The sequence below is a fragment of the Atractosteus spatula genome, chromosome 6 (assembly GCF_055471065.1).
Source record: "Atractosteus spatula isolate fAtrSpa1 chromosome 6, fAtrSpa1.hap1, whole genome shotgun sequence".
Taxonomy (NCBI): Eukaryota; Metazoa; Chordata; class Actinopteri; order Semionotiformes; family Lepisosteidae; genus Atractosteus; species Atractosteus spatula.
This window is the reverse complement of record NC_142711.1, coordinates 63165300-63185470: the sequence shown is the minus strand read 5'-3', so window position 1 is coordinate 63185470 and position 20171 is coordinate 63165300. Positions and strand designations below refer to the sequence as shown.

Genomic DNA, 20171 nt, shown 5'->3' with positions numbered 1-20171 from the left:
AGAAACAACTACATCTTGAATTGGTTAAATCTAAAAACAAAAGACATGCCTTCATGCACACTGGGACATTACACACATAAAGCAGGGTGCCCACGCCATAAACCTTCACCGGCTGTCTCAATGTGCTCAGATGAAGAATGCCGTCTCCAGCAGTAGCTGGCCAGTATTATTGTTTTTCGCCAATATAATTCCAGGTGACAAATATGGCAGGGGATCGTGAGAGCTCATGCAATCCGTTTTAGAGCTTAAACATCGTTATCCTTTAGTTGGAAAAATGAAGTGTGCACTTGAAAAAAAGACATAACACTCAATTGCTTTTCCACAACATGACCCTGCAGGAGCAATCACATTCCATGATGGATGGCTCTTCTTTTCTGAAAACTGCAGGCCCGTCACTCTTGATGTCCCCTCTTCCGTTCAGCTGCAGGTCTGACATACATCTTCGGAGGGCAGGGAACAGCAGGCCAGAGCAAGGTGATCCAAGTGGCCATCAGTGCACAGGGTGTGTATAAAGTCCCCTGGGCTGTTCAAAGAGCTACGCAGTCAATGCTGGGTTGGACGAATGAAATCTGATACAGACACATATGTGTATCATGTGGTATAGTCAGTGACAATACACAACATATGACAGTAAACATTAAAGCGACCATGCATGGAAGGACAAGTCACACAACTGTGTGAAGCTGTTTGGCGTCCCCTCTTGCTGTCCAAGGGGAAATGTTTCTCCCCTTTTGCAGTGTATAGGCAGGTCACATTAAACTGCTCTGCCGTGCACAGTTTTCTGAAAGCATCCCGTGCTCTCCACATGTAAAAGGTGGATTCTGTATTTCTGCTCCAGGGGGCTCTCCTGGTTCACCAGGCTGTGGTGCGACATGGGTTAGTCAGTCAGATAACGGGACACAAAAGCGGAGGGCCTGCTTTCAGCAAGCAGGGCACTGTGCGGGGGATCTCCGAGACGGACGCTGTCTCTCACTGAACGGTGTTGGAGCACACTGCTTGCAGTCCATAGGGAGACAAATACTTACAGAGCAGCTCAGTAAAGTATTGAAATGAGTTTATTTTATGGAAGGCCACACAAAGTGTTGTGAGAGCCTGGAACAAACTACACAGCTATTTTGTTGAAGCCAATACACTTGGTTCCTTCAAGAAATGGCTGAACAAGATCCTGGGATCAATTACAGTACCTACAGTACTAACTGCCAAAGACACAGAGTGTCCTACTAGTCTGTAACTGTTCTTATGTTCTCATACTACACTCCTTTTGAATCCCACTAAATCTCATGAGATACCTATAACCTAGATGTTTTAATTGGTTTCATCTTCTCACACATTTACAAGGGACAGTCCACATTGGAAGTGTGGAAGTGAAACAATCTCTGAAGCAACCGTAAACATGCACAGTCAGCAAAGACAGAAACAGCATCCGCACCAACAAATTAAAGGAGTAAATGATCTGTGACCACTACAAACGCAACTATGAAGGTGATAACCACGCGTTTTGTTTGCAACATCCAGCGCCTTGAGATGATAATGCATCGTGAAAGGTGCCTCTATAAAATATATTAACTGTCCAAGACTATTTTAAACTAGGAAGTCAGAAATAAAAATCAAAAGAGTGGTAAAAATCTTCACTAGGTATAAATTAGGCTAATTTTCATTCAGAAACAAAAAATTTATATTAAAAAAAACCTGCTTAGCATTGCTGTGATGCATTAAATTAAATTAATTAAATTCCTGGGGTGCGCTCTACGTGGAGTCTGTATGTTCTCCACGTGTCTGCATGGGTTTCCTCTGATGCGGAAGTTTCCTCCCTCAGTCCAAAGACATACTGGCAGGATAATTGGCTTTTGGGGAAACTGGCCCTGGTGCAAGTGTGTGTGTTTGTCTGTGTCTGAGTGCGCCCTGAGGTGGACTGGTGTCCCATGCAGGGTGTGTCCCAGCTTGCACCTGTTGCTTGCTGGGATAGGCTCCGACTCACCTGCAGCCCCGTACTGGAGAAACTGATCTGAAAATGGATGGGAGGTTAAAAAATCAGCAGCTTGAAGTGACCAACAGCACCACTGAGAGTCTGTGTAAAGCATGTCCGGAGCATCCAAGCGCCCAACCTGTTGGCTCTTATTCAAGCACGACTCCAGGGACCTTCTCTGTAAGTTCTCTGTCTTTCCCAAGTCTGCATTCACTGCAAGGGGCAGGATAGGTAAAACCTACAGCCAATGTAGAGGGAGATGTACAGCCAAGCATGCGTGGAATTGTATTTCTAAAAAAGTTGAAGTGCCCTTCTTTCATCTTTGAGACGTGCATTATCCAGTTTGGTGTTGTCACTGTTTCTTAGTGTTATTTCTTTTGTGTTGCTTTCTCTCCTGCCCTTTCCATTGAACAGTCATTAAAGCGAGGTTGATTTAACCTCTTTCCTTTGTCAAAGAGGCTCTGAAGGGCAGGGATGTGTGTGGCCCAGGAGGTGGCGCTCTTTGCTCTGGAATGCCCCAGTATGGTCACCAGGGATGCTGTGTTTGAGGAGGTGCTCTGCTTTGGGCGGGACGCCGAACAATGTCTTGACCACATGGTTATTAAAGAACCCACAGCACTGATCATGAGAGCAAGAATGTCAAACCCAGACCCCAACTAAATTCCATCCTGGAGCTGCGCAACTGGACCTTGCTAAAGTTCCCCTTTAATTCAGTGTAGGAAGAAATACATCACTGTCACTCAGGTGGGGCTGCACGTCAGTGTGGAATGAAGTCGGTCCCATCCTATGTGTGAAGTGCTTTGGGATCCTTTGGGATCAAAAGCACTGCATAAAAGCAATTCATTCTAAAACTAATTAGCACCTGGGCATATTATTATTAATCACAATAAAAGTGATATCAACACCCCCACTAACAGCAGCAATAATAACTGTCAATCGCTGGATTAACAGCTCATTGCATGACCTCGACATGTTTATTTTACTCTGGAGGGAAACGCTTGCTCTAAAATGGATGCTTACAATGTCAATTCACCCGAGATCATCGGTTTTAAGGATTACATGAAATACCGATGAACACGAACCAATCAAAAGACACACACTGACCAGGAAATGCATCATGGCTTGGAGCAGGGTTTGTGCTCTCAAACTTTTATCTTATTCCAGTTGGCCTCAAAGTTGTTTTCTAATGCCTTCGCAATTAATTTGATCAATTTGAAAGTTAATTCAAAACTGCATGTGCAAGACACAGCACAAAAAACTGTGTTTCCCTAACAAGGGTATTACTGTGACGTCTATTAAAAAGGCATACTAAGCATTCTGGCTCAAAGCACAGAAAAGGCAATGACAGAAAAATAAATCGATCTGCCGCCAGTCAACAGAAACTATTACTGATCTACAGTTACATAGCTAACTTAACACTAAAGGTTTCAAGGCTAGCCTCCAAAATAAATTCAGTAAATACAACAAACACATAACCCTACTTATGGATAAGCCATTCTTCCTTTCTGCATTTAAAAGTGCAACTGAGAAGGAAACAACGTCTCTCCAGCTGTACTGAGAACTAAAACCTCACAAAGCTGAGGGAAACAGGTGTGTCCATGAGTGACTGCTACCCACACTGCCCCTCTGCACAGCGAGAGGCGTGTACAACAGGAAGTCAGGAGCGGCGCCTGGGGACCTTTTGCGCTTTCAGAGACATGAGACATGTTCAAAGCGCAGTAGGCAGGACACTCATTTAAATATTTGTAAACTTTCAAACTAGCAATGTTGGTCTGTGAGCGTCGCAGGAGTCAATAATACACATTAACTGAGTTAAACTGTGCTGTAACTGGATGAAGTCATAGTACATGAGAGTATTACATATTCACTACAATTGTTCACAGGGGCCAAAGGTACAGTATACAGATAAATGACTAAGCAAGCTATTCAGTAACTAGATGATTTTATTAATGTTTTTTTTTTGCTTATCTGAGATGATGAAGGGGTACTTGGTTTTGCAACCATGCTACACTGTATGCACTGTAACAACTTACAGTGTTAGTTTATCTGCCTTCTTCTTTAATGTTCTTGCCTTTGAACCCAATATACTGTGTGTTCCTAAGCTACATGTGCCTCAGTGTTCATACTGTTTAAAAACAGTTTCCAAGGTAAAATTCCAAGGATGTCCTGTTTGTATTTGTTATATACAGTGTATATACATTTCCATTTTCATCTCCTTGTTCCTTGTCATGTATGTGTCTCTAAACAGGCAAACTTTCAGAAAAAAAAAAACAATCCAAAAGCTACAAAAACTACCCTGCATGGATGTTGAAGGAACTATTTTTGAGACAAAAATAGTCATAATGTGTATTAAAATTCAACAGGCTGCTACATTGATCATTACTTTCATTCAGCAAAGCTATTAAAAACAAATTCAATAAAAGACCTTTGATCAAATTGAGACAAAATCCTGCAATGTAATAAAATAACCTATTGAAGACTGCAAAGTCTGCTTAGTATTCTGCTGATTCATCTTGCCCATGAAATACGTTTGAACATATGGCCCTGAAATTTATGTCCCTATCTTTTGCTCTTTAACACAGCTGGATACAACCTTACCTTGACATTACTCAAGATCATCTGCGACATCAGCCTCAACAGCTGCAGGCTTTTTTTTTAATCAAATGCGAGCTGGAACTTTTTATGTTGTTATGACTTTAAAACTGACAGCCATTTTTTTCCTTCTTTAATAATGAAATAGGGGAATTTTCACTTGACATTCAACCTGATTTGCCACCTCACTAGCGTGTGTCCTTCAGATCACGCGGGGTCTGGGTAATCTTTTCACGCTGGGAATCTGCAATGGAATTAGCAGACTTTTAATGCAATTTGGAGGACAGATAGAGAACACACTGAAAATGATTTTGTTCTGTTATAATTAATTTGGCAGTTTTTTTTGTTTCCAAAGCCACTTACAATGATCAATTTTTGGTACCCATTTACACAGCTGGGTTTGCTGGAACAAATGGGTACACAGCTTTGCTCAGGGATACAGCAGGACCTGGGATTTTACCCCTCGACCCTTCAGTCAGATGTCCAGAGCCCTGATCACCAGCCCACACTCTCCTACCAGGGCAGCCTCAGTCCACTTGAACCTGGTCACCCACAGCGCTCACCACTGTAATAGGCCGGCCGTCAATCTCCAGAATAAAAAAGACAGATGGCTCAGAGACTGATCACAATCAATGCTACACTTGTGCTAACTTTACTATCTTGCACCCAGCCAACAAAATAGTCAATAAAAATAAAAAAACTTAATCAGCATCAAAATCCAAACCTGTTTTAGTCTTTATTCGCATTTCAGATCTCATTTCTTACTTAACATCACCTTCCTTCATCTGCTGTTCACAGGTGCTGAGAGTAGCAATCCAGGCAGGGCCTGATCTGGGGAGTCTATGGATTACTGCCTGAATGGAAGTAAACGCCTTTAAAATGCAGTTTAGCTTCTGTGTTTCCCCAAACTTATAATATCATGACTATGGATACAGTAGTCATTGAAGAAGGAAGACTACAAGGGGACCTCGCACAAGTATTCAAAATCCTCAAAGGCACTGACAAAGTCAAGCCAGGGGAATAATACAGCATCGACAAAGAAACACAACACAGGACAGAAGTGGAAGCTACTGTACACGGATGTGCATTTATAACCGACAACAGAAGGGCACTTCTTTATGCAAAGCGTTCTGGGAGTCTGGGACACGCTACCCAGCCACATGTACGGTGTACACTACACGGTTCAACCTCAACTTTGCAGAGCGTGCAGAGTACGTATACTGTTTGCAGAAACTGCAATATGTACAGTACTTTAACCAACAGGTGTCAGGATTCTTGTCACACGTCGGAAAAACTGTTTCGCGTCCGTGTCTCAAAGAATTGAAGGAGGAGAAAAGAGCACATTGCAAACTTCAGTGTCCCCCTGCTCATGCTGTCACTCATGGCTAAAACAGGCTGACACACATAACAGAAAATCTGCACACACATGCCAGGCAGTTTAGAAAAATACACAGGTCACACCTGGATGCTTGGTGTATACATGTACATTCATTTTTCAAGCCATGCGCTTTATTCAAGAATGTTTCTGCTACTTTCTCCTTTCTAAAGAGTAATTTCTAAAACAGAAACAAGCTCTGTGTCTTTCAGTGATCACCTCTGAAGCACAGTATGTCAGTAAGTTCTTTCAATTATCTGTCCATTTCATCCATCTGCCTATAACTTTTCCACCGAGAGATCGTTTTTCACAAACGTGATATGCAATTTGTTAATGATGATTTCTTTGCCGAGCAGTGCAAAATCTTTTAATTTTTTTTAAATTATCATTTTATTTACATGAAAGACAGGCAATGTACTGTAAACCCAGTTCCCAAACTGCTGCAGTATAGTATGAGTTTTACACTTTCAGGCTGATTGAAAGAGTCTCAGCAGACATAAACCCACAGAGCACCCAACAACATTCGTGCTTGTGTCTCTTTCCACAAATTTTCTAGGTGAACATTTAAATGTATAACTATAGTGAATAGTACTCATTACTGGATCAATGAGGAATTTCAGTAAAATTTGATCATTATATTAATTATTATATTGATGCTTGTACCGTTGCCTCTCAGCCGAAAGCAACAAAATTTGCTTTCATCAAATTTTTAAAGATATTTTCCAAGTGCTGGATGCTTTTGAGGTTTCAGGGAATGATCTCAATAAAGCTAGAAGTTATGTTGATTAATGATCACGGCACGACAAAGCAGCTGTGGAATAAATACATGCACTGATTGATTTCTATTGCTTTAAAATACCTACAGTCACCTTTCCCTTCGAACCCACACATGTGGCCTGACTGCATATTTCATGAATGAGGCTCAGAGGGAGGGCGCTCCCTGGGGGACACAAGCACCGGCTCCTTCCCAGGACAAGGACACGGCATTAGCAAACGGCTGCACGCAGAAAGCGGGGAAGTTAGGAGACAAGGGTCACCGCCAGCGCAGTAAAGAGCTGTCTCTGGCCCTTCAGACTGACGGTGCTTAGCTTGCTCTTCATGCCCGAATGAGAAAAGGACCGAAGCAATAAATCCTCTTGCAGTTCAGCCCACTGATGTCAACAGCGTTTGCCAAACAATGTGAAAGCGTTTCTATTCACTTCCCATCACACGAATGCTGCATTTCCTTACACTTAACACTGCCAAACGAAGGAGAAAACCTTTACTGGCAAATACGCCCCACACGCCATCAACAATTCATCCTCAGCCAGGCACGGCCTGTTGCACAAAGAAATGTTTGTCTTACAGATAGTTAAAGCAGTTTATTAAAATTAAAAAAGTTTATTAAAAAACTGTGTGACCATAACTATTAATTGAATTCCTCCACAATTGTTTATCTATTTTTACTTCTGTGATAAACCCTTTTGAAACTATCATGGAATATTCTTCTTATAGATGCTAAAAATCCAATATTAGGCTCAGCTCCTTTTGCCATTATGTTGTCACAGAGCAAATTTAATTTTCTGCTTATGAAACTCTCAATACAGTACAGGAATGAATTGCTGTCCTTCAGAGTGCCACAGCAGGTCGAGTCTAAGCAATGTCTGGATGTAATGCTCTTTTGAAATGAGTGTTTTTTTTCAAACAAATCTGTTAACATAGGTTTTGCCTTTGCTTCATTAGTTTGGTTCAGTGCTTTGAAGGGGCCACTATCAACACCTTCTGTGGATCAGTTAGCTGTGTGTGAGTTAGCTATGCACTTTTATGCACATACCATCAGAGATTTGAGGAATTATTCTTAGTGCCTCTCAGTAGAATCCAGCTTATTTAGCATTATCAAAGGAGAGTATCTCTTGTTCTAAAACGCCATTTTCTGGCAGGACCATATGTGATTTGGTTATTGGCTTTAGTAAATAAATACAAAGGAAGAGTAACAAATGAGATCAAGTTTGTCAGATAACAGTTAATTGATCCAAAGATTTCTTGAATGAAGCCAGAGTATTGGCTCCAACAACATGGCTGGGCTGCTTGTTCCACCCTCACACAAACCTGTGGAAAAGAAGTGCCTCCTGTTTTTGGTTTTTAATGCACTTCTATATTTATTCTACATAGTTTTCACTTGTTTTCTGTTGTTTACAATTCACTGTATATTCTAGTCTGCTGGGCTGACTGTCAGTGCCTTTTAAATGAAAGAGGATTTTAAATAGTTGTATCATATCTGTTATAGTCTTCTTTGTTAAGAACTCTCCAGTCCATGGGTACTACACTTGTCATACTACTATATGATGTCTTAGATGATATCTCTGGTCGCCTTGAGAACATTTGGTAATATACCATCAAGGATTTATTAATTAATTATGGTCTGAAATGCAGCTTTTGTGAAACTTTTGTTTTTTTATTATTCGATGATACTGTGTATGTATAACTTACAGTATATTCCTGCATACATGAATACAGATATTTGGGTCAACAAGACAGAACTTCAGTTCTGAAGCTACAAGCTTTTGACTGTCCACCTGTGAAGAGCACATTCAGACGGTTTCTACAGATACATTAATTATGAACTCAGAAGAGTGTACGTCAGTCTTTTATGTAACCATGGAAATGACATTTGTAAAAAAAGATCCCTGACTTTTCGATATTTTTTAAATTCATTTTGCAAGAACTTTGCATTAGTTAGCAAATATTTTCTACCTAACAGCCAGCATCCTGAATTTATGCCTTATTGGCATCTATAAAGGTTTTCCATAGGCTACATGTTTCATTCCTTTTTTCACACCATTCAACCCCGGCAGACTGTTTGCACTGATCATTTTAAAGTTAAGTGGCAGTTTTGACCATAAGACACTTTGGATAAATGTGTCGGTTAAATGAATGAAATTAACATTAATAATAACTGTGATATCAGGCATGGGGGCGCTTTTAACAGCTCCATCAGAATGTCAGACTGTGGAGGTCAAGATGACTGGCTACAGGGATCCTCAGTCATGCTTGCATGCCTAGGGTCTCTTGCTGACCTAAGTGCAGCTCTGGAGCTGTTCAGCACACGCTGGGAAGACCTCAGACTGGTCTGGATGATGGATAGGCAGCTGCTGAACTAGTTCACCAATTGCCTGCTTTCACTTACTGCTTGTTACTGAGCCAGATCGCTCAGTATCTCTGCTCTTTGCCTCTGATGGTGCTTCCTCACAGCGGTACTTCAGTGGGAGCCAGATGTAAGTGTAGAGGGGTCTGCCTTGGATTGGGAAATCTGGGTCTCCTGCAAGAACCGGCATCATGGACCTTTCAAACTGCCTACGACCATGCCGAGGCTCTGCTCTGAAACCGCAGTTATGAGCTCTACTAATGCTTCTGCACGCATCTAATTCCATTAAGCAATGTAAGGAAAGCATAAAAACATACTCCTGATGTAACTGTCCCCTTAGGCACGTGTGCGTGAGTCTCTATGGGCTGATTGATTAGTTCAGGGGATAAAAGTAAATTCCCTGCATAAAAAAAAACCCTATAGCAATGCACTTGTTTCACTACCTCTACCTCAACCCAAAATGAACAATGCATGTCACACCTTAACAGACAATTTATGTCTATATTGTATTTATGTGTATATTATACATATTTATATTATATTGGAAGATATTGTATAACATGCAATTCATACCCAGACTACTTGACTAAACCACTCTGATTCCAAAAGCTGAAGTGTTAGAAGTCCTGAAGCTACAGTAACAAAACAGCTATGTAAACAGAATGGTGCCAACCCTTCTTCATGTGCTGTACTATCGATTGACCACATTCCTGGTGTTTTCAGGTGGGTCGATCAATCTGTTACACTACAATCTGCCTACAGCACTTGTAACAGGATCCTGCTGTACGTTCTTCTGACTATCAGCATGCAACAGCACACTGTGTTTTCTGCTACAGGAAGGAAGGCATGAGCAGAACTTAACCCTTGTATAATTTTCTTAACCCACACCCTCCAGATAGGTTGGGAAGCCAGAATATATCAGACAAAGACATGCAGTACCGAGTACTTTATAAAACGAAATATGCAGAAACATATTTCTAAATTAGTTGTAATTATTAATGTATGGTGCATCAGGGATTCGCACACTAGTTATCCCGGCACACAGCCATGTAGGATGCTAAGTTACTCTGTGGAAAGCTTTCATTTTAATTACTGTTTTCTCCCACGCTGTGTTTAACTTAAAGAAATCCAGCTATTCTACACTACCAACGTCAGAACTTCATATTTCAGCCTTTCTCAGTGGCAAATGCAATTCATTTTTTTTTTTATTTCATTCAACTGCTGGTATCAGTTGTGTGCAAAGACAAAACAGTAAATAGGAACTTTTGAATCTAAATTCATATAACTAATTGTGTTTGAAAAAGACTCTTAAATGTCAAACATGATAAAATACAGAGCTTAAAATGTATATAATCACGTTTCAAATAGAAATGGCAAAAGACAATTCTGAAGCAGACCAGTAGAGTGTGGGGTGTTTTCAATTGTCTTTGCTTGAACAGGAAAGATTTCATGCAGTAGTGAATTTAACACTTTTCAAAACATTTTGCTATTATATTCACAAACAAACTCTGTTTACGTGTCAGTAATAGCAGCAGTGGAGCAGCTGTTAGAGCTCTGGCCCCCTCACAGGAAGGCTGAGAGTTCAAATCCCACATGAAGGACACTGCAGGTGGTACAGCAGGAGTGCCCAGAATGCCCCAGCCAAGCCTGCTGTCTCTGGAATGTGATCAGGAGCTCAGTGTGGGTCATTGTGAACTTATCTGTGGCACTATTGAGAAAACCTCTTCAACAACAGATTGTAAATATTTCTGTTAATGTACAACTACCATCCTAAACCAAACATGGGGAAAACTGAGGAGAAGGAAGGATGAATTATCCATGTACCTGAAGGGAGCAAGCAGTCCAGAGGTGTAAATACATCAGCCATGACAGTCCGGATACTTTTTGCCCAAAAGACCACAGCTAAAATGAAAACAAGAAAACCATTTGAAAATCAAATTGCATTAAGCACAGGTTTAATTTTATTACAACACAGCAATTCATCAGAACTCTCTCTACAAACCACAAACTGAAATTGCTGGACTTGTCAAACCTTGGATTTCCAATAAAATATTTGTTAGAGGGCACTGGTAATATAGGCCAACAAAGGAAAATATAAAAAAAGAGGCAAAAAGACCTTTAAAAACCCCAGCTGGACTACGTGATATTTCACTGTAAACTGTGTCTAGTAAAGCATACTTTCAGACTTCTTTCTCCTCTGTGTCAACAAGCTGTCTCCTGCACAAATCGTCGCGCACTGTCGCTCAGCCCCAGAAGAAACAGTCCTAGCACCTTCCCCTCAGGGTACACACTGCACTCACTCAGTACCTGGTGAGTAGTTTCCCACTCAGGCTTCCTCCACCTACTATGTTGAAAGCAACATTAATTCCAGAGAAGCCACCGGCCAAGTGAGCACATATCACAAGCGCCCTGACTTCTTATTACAAAAGCAAGTCTCTCACTTATTAACGTGACTCACCCACTTTGCCAGTTCATACAAAAGACCTGATAAAAAAGTAGATTGGCTACTGATTGCTGTCTTTGGTAAAACGAGAAGGTACAAAACTCACAGTTTTGCTTATTTAATGATATACTTCATTATCCTTCTGTTCTTTGTTGTTCCAGAGAATTTGTGTGATATGCGTTTTTGGAACCCCTCTCTTTGTTCTTGTACTTATAAACAGTCTCCATACGGGGGCTTTGCTGTGGAGATTGAAGTCCAGAGGACAGAGCGCCTCCTACTGGTCCATCACCTTGGTTTACTTTAGCGGTTTCCCATCCCAGTACAGATTGTGATATCTGATGAGAGGATATTAGAAGGTGCTGTACGTTTTTGAGCTGAAGGCTACTCTGCCTAAAGACAAAAACAATTGATTCCAGAAATCACCACAATATACATCATCTGCTCCTAGCAGAGCAGCGGCTGCAGATATTGTCCACTTAAACCCAGACTGTGACCTTGATTCCTGCATTTCTCTCATTATTTTTCTTCTTATTATTATTATTTGAGCGGAATATAGTATAATGTACATTACAGGTTCGATATTAATTTTAAAACATAAAATTAAAGCTTACTCCTATTTCAGTCTGCAGCACATGAGATACATTTTTAATTTTTATTCATTTACAAGTTCCAATGTTTAATTAGAAAATACATTATCTAGGTAGGTAGTTCAGTGGATAGTTTGCAGACACCTTTTGAGATCAGCTTCAGTTCTTAAAAGGTTTTTTTCCCCCTTAAGTACATTCTTGCATGAATGGTACACAGATTATGTAACTTTAATGAGTTTTCAAATGCTATCCCACTTTCTCTTATTTACTAAGAGTTTATGAAAAAAGGAATACGCTTTTCATAAAAAGCGTTATGAAGTGTTGAAGAAACTGCGTGCAGGGCTGAAGCCAGCTTTGAAAAATTGATGAGGCCCCTTGTGCATCTGCTCCACCCAGAGTCAGCGCTTTTCTAGGCAAACTCAAAAACTGCATATTTAAAAACTCTGCAATTCTGACATGCAGGACAGTGGACTGTAACCGTTTTCTTGTGCTGCCATGCAAGTATTTCAATCTGTAATATTAAAATGAATAGAGACAGTATTCAGCACATCAGTCAAGATGACTTTCAATTTGCCTGGACTTGTGATAGTAGATGATTTGAGGGCTATACAGACATTTGATGGAAGAAAATGAGCTACATTTAAATATTCTTAAGGCTCCCACTGCTTGAGCCAACATGAAACAAATAGACTTAATCTGGTGCCTCTAAAATACACGTTATAAACTGCAAATGATAGCAGTTTAGCACAACAATTTTAATTAACTACATGGATAAAACCATACAGATTAATTTATTACTTACTTTATATCAGACATATGTACATGTATTGCATAACATTCCAAATGAGTTGTGATGTGTGCTCTTTTAACTACATTTTTGTGAAATGTGAAAATCTTTCTTCAAATCATTTTTAAGTCATTATTTTTTTTTAAATTTAGACTTAATCAGTTAACTACTACTAATTCTGCAATATCTCTTGCTCTGCTTTTGATTGCTATTGAATCTAAGTTCTCAGAGGTTTTTGACATGTAGTAAGAACTAATTTTTATCCGTGGTATTGTGTGATGCAAGTATGTGTACTTTCTCCACTGTGATGAATATGTATTTAGTTTATAATTTATTTCACTTAAAATTTAGGATAAAGTGTAAGATAAGCTCAAAGTGTAGGATAAGCTCAGAGCAGATGTAATTGAAAACCATTCAAAAGCATACCGAAGAGAGAAGCACAAAAAAGAAGCAAGCAGACCCTAGCACCTGTGAATCTCACTGAAGAGTCTTTTAATTAGCCTTTGCTGTCCAAATGGTTAGCACAAGCACCTTCTACTGTGGTGCATAAGGGATCGATGAGGTTTTCTTTAGATCAGCAGCTGTAGACCCGTGGAAAGGGTTAAACATGGGACAGGCAAGGCATACTAATTCAGATTAATTTAACCCTTCATGTGCACAGGACAGAAGCTGCTGGTGACTCTGATAGCCTGGAAACATGCAGGCCTGACCTCAAGTACCAAGGCTGTGACCGCCTCTGTGTGCCAGCCGCCCTCATCTCCTCTGCCCAAGGGGAAACGTGCTGTAAAGATGAATTTCTTCAAACAGGGGCTCATGCAATGAAAAGGAGTGTGAGTAGACACTGAGATAAGAGGGCAATCATCTCTCCTTGATCCCCCTCGCTGACCTCTGCTGGGGAGCAATGTGCTAAAATACGCTGAACATGTGAAATTTAGGATAAATACATAGGCACAAACGAAACCTGTGGTTTTTTTTATATCAATGGAAAAAATACCGAAGCCCATACTTTGTGCTTTTAAATACACTTCCCAGGACTGTGTTTTACAAGGCCTTTACTGAGGTTATTTGTAATAAACAGTCACATGGGGTAGTCATGGCAACTAAGACTTTCAGCAGAGGCGCTGAAAAAATACATAATAAGCAGCCAAAGAGTGAGCTATGATATTACAGAAAGTGCAAATATAACACTGCAAAGAAAAACACAAGATCAAGGGTCGGCAGACCAGAAAGAAAAGCACGTCTCGATTTTTCTCAACTACAGTACGTATCAGATTTTTACTCGCATCTCTTTTTGGCTTTATGAAGGGAGACAGTCTGAGGCTCAGAAGTATGAAATGAGACTCCCTCCTGGGTTGCTGCCGAGCCGGTCTCGGGACTGGGTTTACACACGTTACGTGTCACGCCGATCCGATCCGCCTTTGGGCGACGGCGTGTCCAGCTCTGGACAGGAGTGAAGCAGAAGGGCTGTGACGGTGTCCCGTGGCCAGGACGCGTGGGACAGCGCTCCTGCCGGCAAACCAGAACCGGCTTTTACTGAAAAGCTACCCACCACTGAAACATGACACAAAAAGTTTTGAAGCCGCAGCACTTTCTACTGTCTTTAGAATCGACATTCTTTTAGTTCAGCTGGACTCGGCTTTCCACAGTGTAAGCGAGGCATATATTAGCACAATCCCTTGTTACTGTACATTAATGGCACAGTATGACAGTGTACCTCCTCAGAAAACCTGGTCCCCAGAGGCCGTGAAACAATAAGTCACTGATTAATAACATAGAGGACACATGAACGTTTTTGTGAGGAATGAAGTTGTTGAAGTCAAATGAAGTCAACAGCTCTTAAGCAACATGAGTATATTGTCACTATTTTTAATATTTTAAGGCTCTGTTGAATTGGACTAATGTATTATATCAAAAGAACATTTACAACATTCACTTCCTACATTTATCATTACTAAAAGCTAGCATAAACTGTATATATACATCTCAGTTTTGTGGAAGCTATCTAAAACATCCCACATATAACGACTTTCAGCATTTGTGAAGTTAGAATTAAAACTGTCCCACATATTCTGATTATCAGGAATTCACTAAAGATTGAAAATCATTTGAGGCTTAGCAAGCCAGACAAGGAAATATAATTTATCTCATGTTTATCAATATATCGTAGCACCAAACAAATCAACATTTTTATGATTCTGTAAAATGTCCATTTTGCAAATAAACATAGCTTTCTTAATTTTGTTTTGTTATGTTAAATACAGTCCCACAGAGAGTAATTTCAGGTGAATGGAACTGAACTAAAAAAGAATTGAAGAGAAAGTCCAATTTGTAGACTGGGTCACGGTTGAGCAGGCCCATCCAGCAAAACTGAATAGGTGCTGAGGGAATGGAGTGCAATAGAAAATAAAGTCTGGGTTACAGAAGGAAAATGCGCTACCGATCGATAGAAAAGTGAGTGGGCTTTTTTTGTTTCTGTTGTTTTGTGTGTTTTTTTAATAATAACCTCATTACTTACTGATGCCTCCCTCTCAAAGCAGTATAATCTTAAGCCATTGCACAAGATGAAAATCAATGTTTGGCGGGACGCACTCTTTTTAAATATTACCAGGTTAAGGCCTGTTATTTCAAACTTTTTTTTTCTTGAAGTTTGCTCAGAGACCTCAGCTTGTTTCCATTGTAGTGGTCCCTGTGCACAGGGGGCCCCCAGTAAACTGGCCCAGGTGTAAGTGGAACTCTCACATCACGTCTTGATGTCCGGTAGGGAAATCCTGGCTTATTGTCCCTCAGCAGACACTTTTGCTCCCAAGAGTCATGAGGTTCTCAGTGATTAACTGCTAACTTCAGTGCTTAGAAGATACAGCAATACCAGGTGACCCACAAACCCACAGTGTAGGTAGGCGCCTCTTACTGAGGGCTATCAGCACTTAGTTAAGGGCTTGAAAAAGCTGAAGGGCTCATCTGGATGGGAAAGCAGCAGTATAAAGATCACCTTCAAGGTCACTTCTGGAGTGGTGGCAAATCTGAGTCTTCTCCATCCCACAGAGCTCAATGCTGATTTGCCACACCTTGTGCTGCAGTGTTCTCTGTCAGAGAAGACACTCCAAAAATGTGGCCAGATGTTAGAACCTGTTTTTTTTCTTAAATCAGGATGCACAACTCTGTCTTTACACCTCCCCTGACAAGAGCAGATGAGATGATCTCTGTGCTACCAGGTATGCGACAATGATGACGTGCTCAAGTGTCCACCAGTGTACTTCAGTATATATATTGCCAGATTTAGGCAACTAAGATAATGAGTGGATAATCCAGGTGGATTATAACAGCTGAGTTTTTTCCATACTATATGAAAGGAGAAAAGATGTCTGATATTGATAACACACTTCAAATGTTTTACTTTACTGATATGTTTTTGTTAAATGTTCCTATAAATGCAAATATGGTATAAATTCCTCTGCATTTCTACAGCTATGATATAATTGGCAATTCCTCTGTATTTTTTTTAAATCACTGGTCTGGGAAATTAAATCAGTTTATCAAACGAGGAGTAGACCTGCTGTGACTAAAAATAAATATCAAAACCTTGCTCTGGTGATTTCATTCTGCATATTCTTCCATCATGTTATACATTTCTAGCACACATCTGAAAATAAAGGTTTCAGCTGAGGCTATGCAGGATCCCATTCTAGTTTTGCCACATAGTGCATGCAATTATACAGTACATACTCTCTCATTAAAGGTTTCCAGACTATAATTGGTAATATGTATGCCATGTTATTGCTACAAAAGTAACTTTATTACCAGGAAGATAAACAATTTGCCCGGCTTTATGATTTCAAAAATAAAAGCCAGCACTGTTCATGCACCTGGAAGCTGGCACTCCTTAATGGCTCAAACATTAGAGACACATGCTCATAAGGCATACGCACTCTGATAGTGGAGCATAGGATTAATTAAGCAAAATAATTAAGCTCATTCAATATTATAGGGTCTCTTACACTGTTCCTTGGCAGCCCAAACTCACTAATCTTATAGGGGCCCCAAAATCAGTTGTTAATAAACACTGGAAAGAGATGAAAGGTGCTGATTAATTAACAAAAGTAGTTTGATTGATGCCAATTTAATTGTTCCAAGGCTGGTTATCTATAATTCATGACTAGGACACTACTGAACTGGGGTTAGAGAATTCTGGTGAAGGGCTACAGACCCACAATAACTTGAGGAGATTGTCATTTTATGACCCTTATTTGAATTGAAAAAAAAATGTTGTATGTGATGTAAAATGGGCATAAAACTGCTTCGAGAACTGCTTCTCATAATGTCTTGAATCTGAATTCTTAAGAGATCACTTAAAAAAAAATCTCTGCTTTGCTGTACAGGGTACCCATGCAAAACGCAAAAAAACAAAGATCTGTGACCCCGAACACTTCATAACAAGACAGCTCAGCTGTGTCAGCCACTGGATACCGTTCAGCCGAGAGGGATGGGAGAGCACGTTTTTGGCTGCTGGCACAGTGGGGATCGAGAAGAAAGCGCTGCTGCCTGACTGATCATGCTGGGGACCGGAGTCAATGTAGCATTAACAGCAAGTTTCCACTCCTTAGCCCTGCCAGGAACAGAGGTCAGCCTGCCAGCCAGTGCGCTGGCCCCTCCCCCCAGTCACCAGGCTTGATCTACACACAGTGTAGGTCAGAGACCGATCCTGCCCGCTGAATACACCCACACAGCCAGAGCAGGGAGCTGCTCCCACTCTCTCCTGTTTACTTCTTAAGAAGCTAAAGCCCTTTTGCAATTAAAAGCAATTAATTAAATAAGCAAGACCTGTCCTCTGCCTCATGACCTCTCACAGAATACACTGCTTGGTCTAGTTTTCTGCCAAGGAAATTGTTCGCATACTGAGATTAAAACAAGAGAAAGTGTCTCAGCTACTTTTACTTTGCTACTCCAAAGCAAAGTACCATGCAGCACCCTACAGACTGTACAATAGGTTGGTATGCGCCTTCCAGCAGAGCAGGGAAGTCATTGCTCAGTCTCCAATAGCTGAAGCATTATCTGTTAAACATTCAACAGCAGTGAGGCATCTAGGATTGCTCGGTATAAATTGTGTTTGCTTCGGTCATGTGTATTTAAAAAACAAATTTAGAGGTCATATCATTTAGGCATCACATTAGCATTAATATTCACTGATGGTCTCCTTCAAAATTAGTTCTTAAAAGGTTGAAAAGTTTCAGTATTTTATATTTGCATGTGTGTGTTCAAAATCACAAAGAATTCAACAACGCAATTCCAAAAGTTCTGAAACATTTATTTCTGTATTCAGATTTTGTGGTTGTTTCCATATTGCTTTTTTAGAATTGGAAACAATTCCTTCTGTAGCATAAAAGGCACAAAGCACAAATTAGCAGACTTTGGACTGCAAAGACATTTTGATCATACCTTCCTCTATGATCCTGGCTCAGCGTTGTTATTTTTTTAGTTATTTCATGCTTCAGAATGTCAGTAAGATGAGGATACTGATTAAGTACAACTCTGGGAGGAAGGCACAATCATTTTAAAGGGAAGGAGGAGGATCAAGGGTCTAAGAATAAACCAAGGATTTTTTAGATAGAATAGAGCAGTGATTAAAGAAATGCATTCATTTGGAACTTCTTCAAAGTACTGTAACTTCATGAATCTAATAAAAGTGTATCTTAATTCATTCTGAGTTCTCCTCTTCTTTTTTGTATTGTCAGTAGTGCAGCAACGATTTGTATGATAAGCTTGAAAATTAGGACTGAACAATTATTCATTGCCAGAAACAAAGCTAGACTCTGAGCTGTGCTGTTTTGAAATCTGCTGGCATAATATTATCACAGGTGCGGAAGCTGCAAACTTATATTTTAGTGTTAAGAAACCTGTCAAAATGTCTTTGAAGAGGATGAAAACTTTTATCCTGATGAACCAGAAGTGAATCTGATATCTGGTAATATATACATCATGTACTTGAATTCACAAGTCTTCTCTGCCTTTCATTCAGCACGAGTGACACAAAACCACTCCAATAAAACTGCCATATCAGAGCTCATTGGCTGCTCTCCCAGTGTGAGCTTTCTGTACTTTCCTGTAAAATCTTAAAAACTAGTCATGACAGGACTCTCAGATTTAAAAGTGTACTATGCTGCAGGGACAAGAAAAAAAAAACAGGAGTTTTTGACTGCCGCAGTTTGTCAGCTAAAATAACACTCTCGCGATTGTCAAGACTAAAAAACCTCTTCATTTTAAGCTGGTAAGATCATCACTAACTGATTGCACGTCAACCACGAAGGCACAGCCGACCTTAAAGGCAAGTGTCTTGCAGAGAAACAGAAGTCTACATTGACGGCTGTTATCCCCTCCCCTGGTGTCCCTGCACTGAAGGTCACTTGGATGCATTCCCTGACCACACAGCTGATGGACTGCGGAATTATCAAAAGCACAAGTGGAGCGCTTAGGCTACTCACTTCTAACCTTTGGACTTTTTCTGTTCACCAAACAAGGAGAATACAAATGAACCAGGATAAAGAATTTTTGATCTAGAGAGTTCACTTCAAAATGCTTATTTAAATGTTTTCATTATCCAAAATATTAAATCTCGCCACACATCCTGTTTTCTGGCTTTTATTAAAATCTCATTACATTTTTTTCTCTTACACTTTTGCTGCTCACCGGTTTTTACGTACACCACCTTGAGATGGTTCTTATGAAAGTCACTTCAGGTTTGCTAGTGTTCAGCTGTTAAGTATTACAGACATTTATGTCACAAAGCACAAGTTAGCAAAGATAAAGCACTGGCAGGTTTAATCATAGTAATGTCAAATGGCAAAAACCATCAGAATCACATTAATGAAAACAAAATGCCAGCCCTGACTTGGTTAACTATTGCTTTTCCTGTATAACACAGTTTCTTGCAGAAAATATATAAATCTATGTGAAAAATGTAACATAAAATAGATGATGTGATACGGTCCCACACTGACAATCCAGCAGGTCCTACAGGTAACCCCTTATGAAAGGGATTTGTAAAGACCTAAAGCACGTGATTGTTTTAATCAATTTACCCAATTAACTGATCCAACTAAATCTAGAAAAACCAACATAGGGAACCCATGAACTATAAACCTTTAGGATTTTCATCTCCAATAATCTCTAAACTATATAACTGAGCAAATGATGCGGGGGGGGGGGGGGGGGAATAATCTCATGTGTTTAGAAATGGCTGAGTTGAAGAGCAATCTATAAAACGCGCCAGATTGTAGCTTCATAGGACCGAGATTGGCCACAG

General features: G+C 40.2%; 1 protein-coding gene across 1 annotated transcript in view; it reads right to left on the bottom strand.

Moving 5' to 3' along the window:
* Positions 1 to 20171, bottom strand: part of tpk1 (thiamin pyrophosphokinase 1) — a 120112-nt gene that overhangs the window by 97884 nt on the left and 2057 nt on the right. Inside the window, exon 2 of the mRNA XM_088919006.1 lies at positions 10882 to 10959. Within this exon, the coding sequence (XP_088775132.1) occupies positions 10882 to 10924 (43 nt within the window). The 5' untranslated portion in view covers positions 10925 to 10959. The remainder of the gene's footprint in view (positions 1 to 10881; positions 10960 to 20171) is intronic.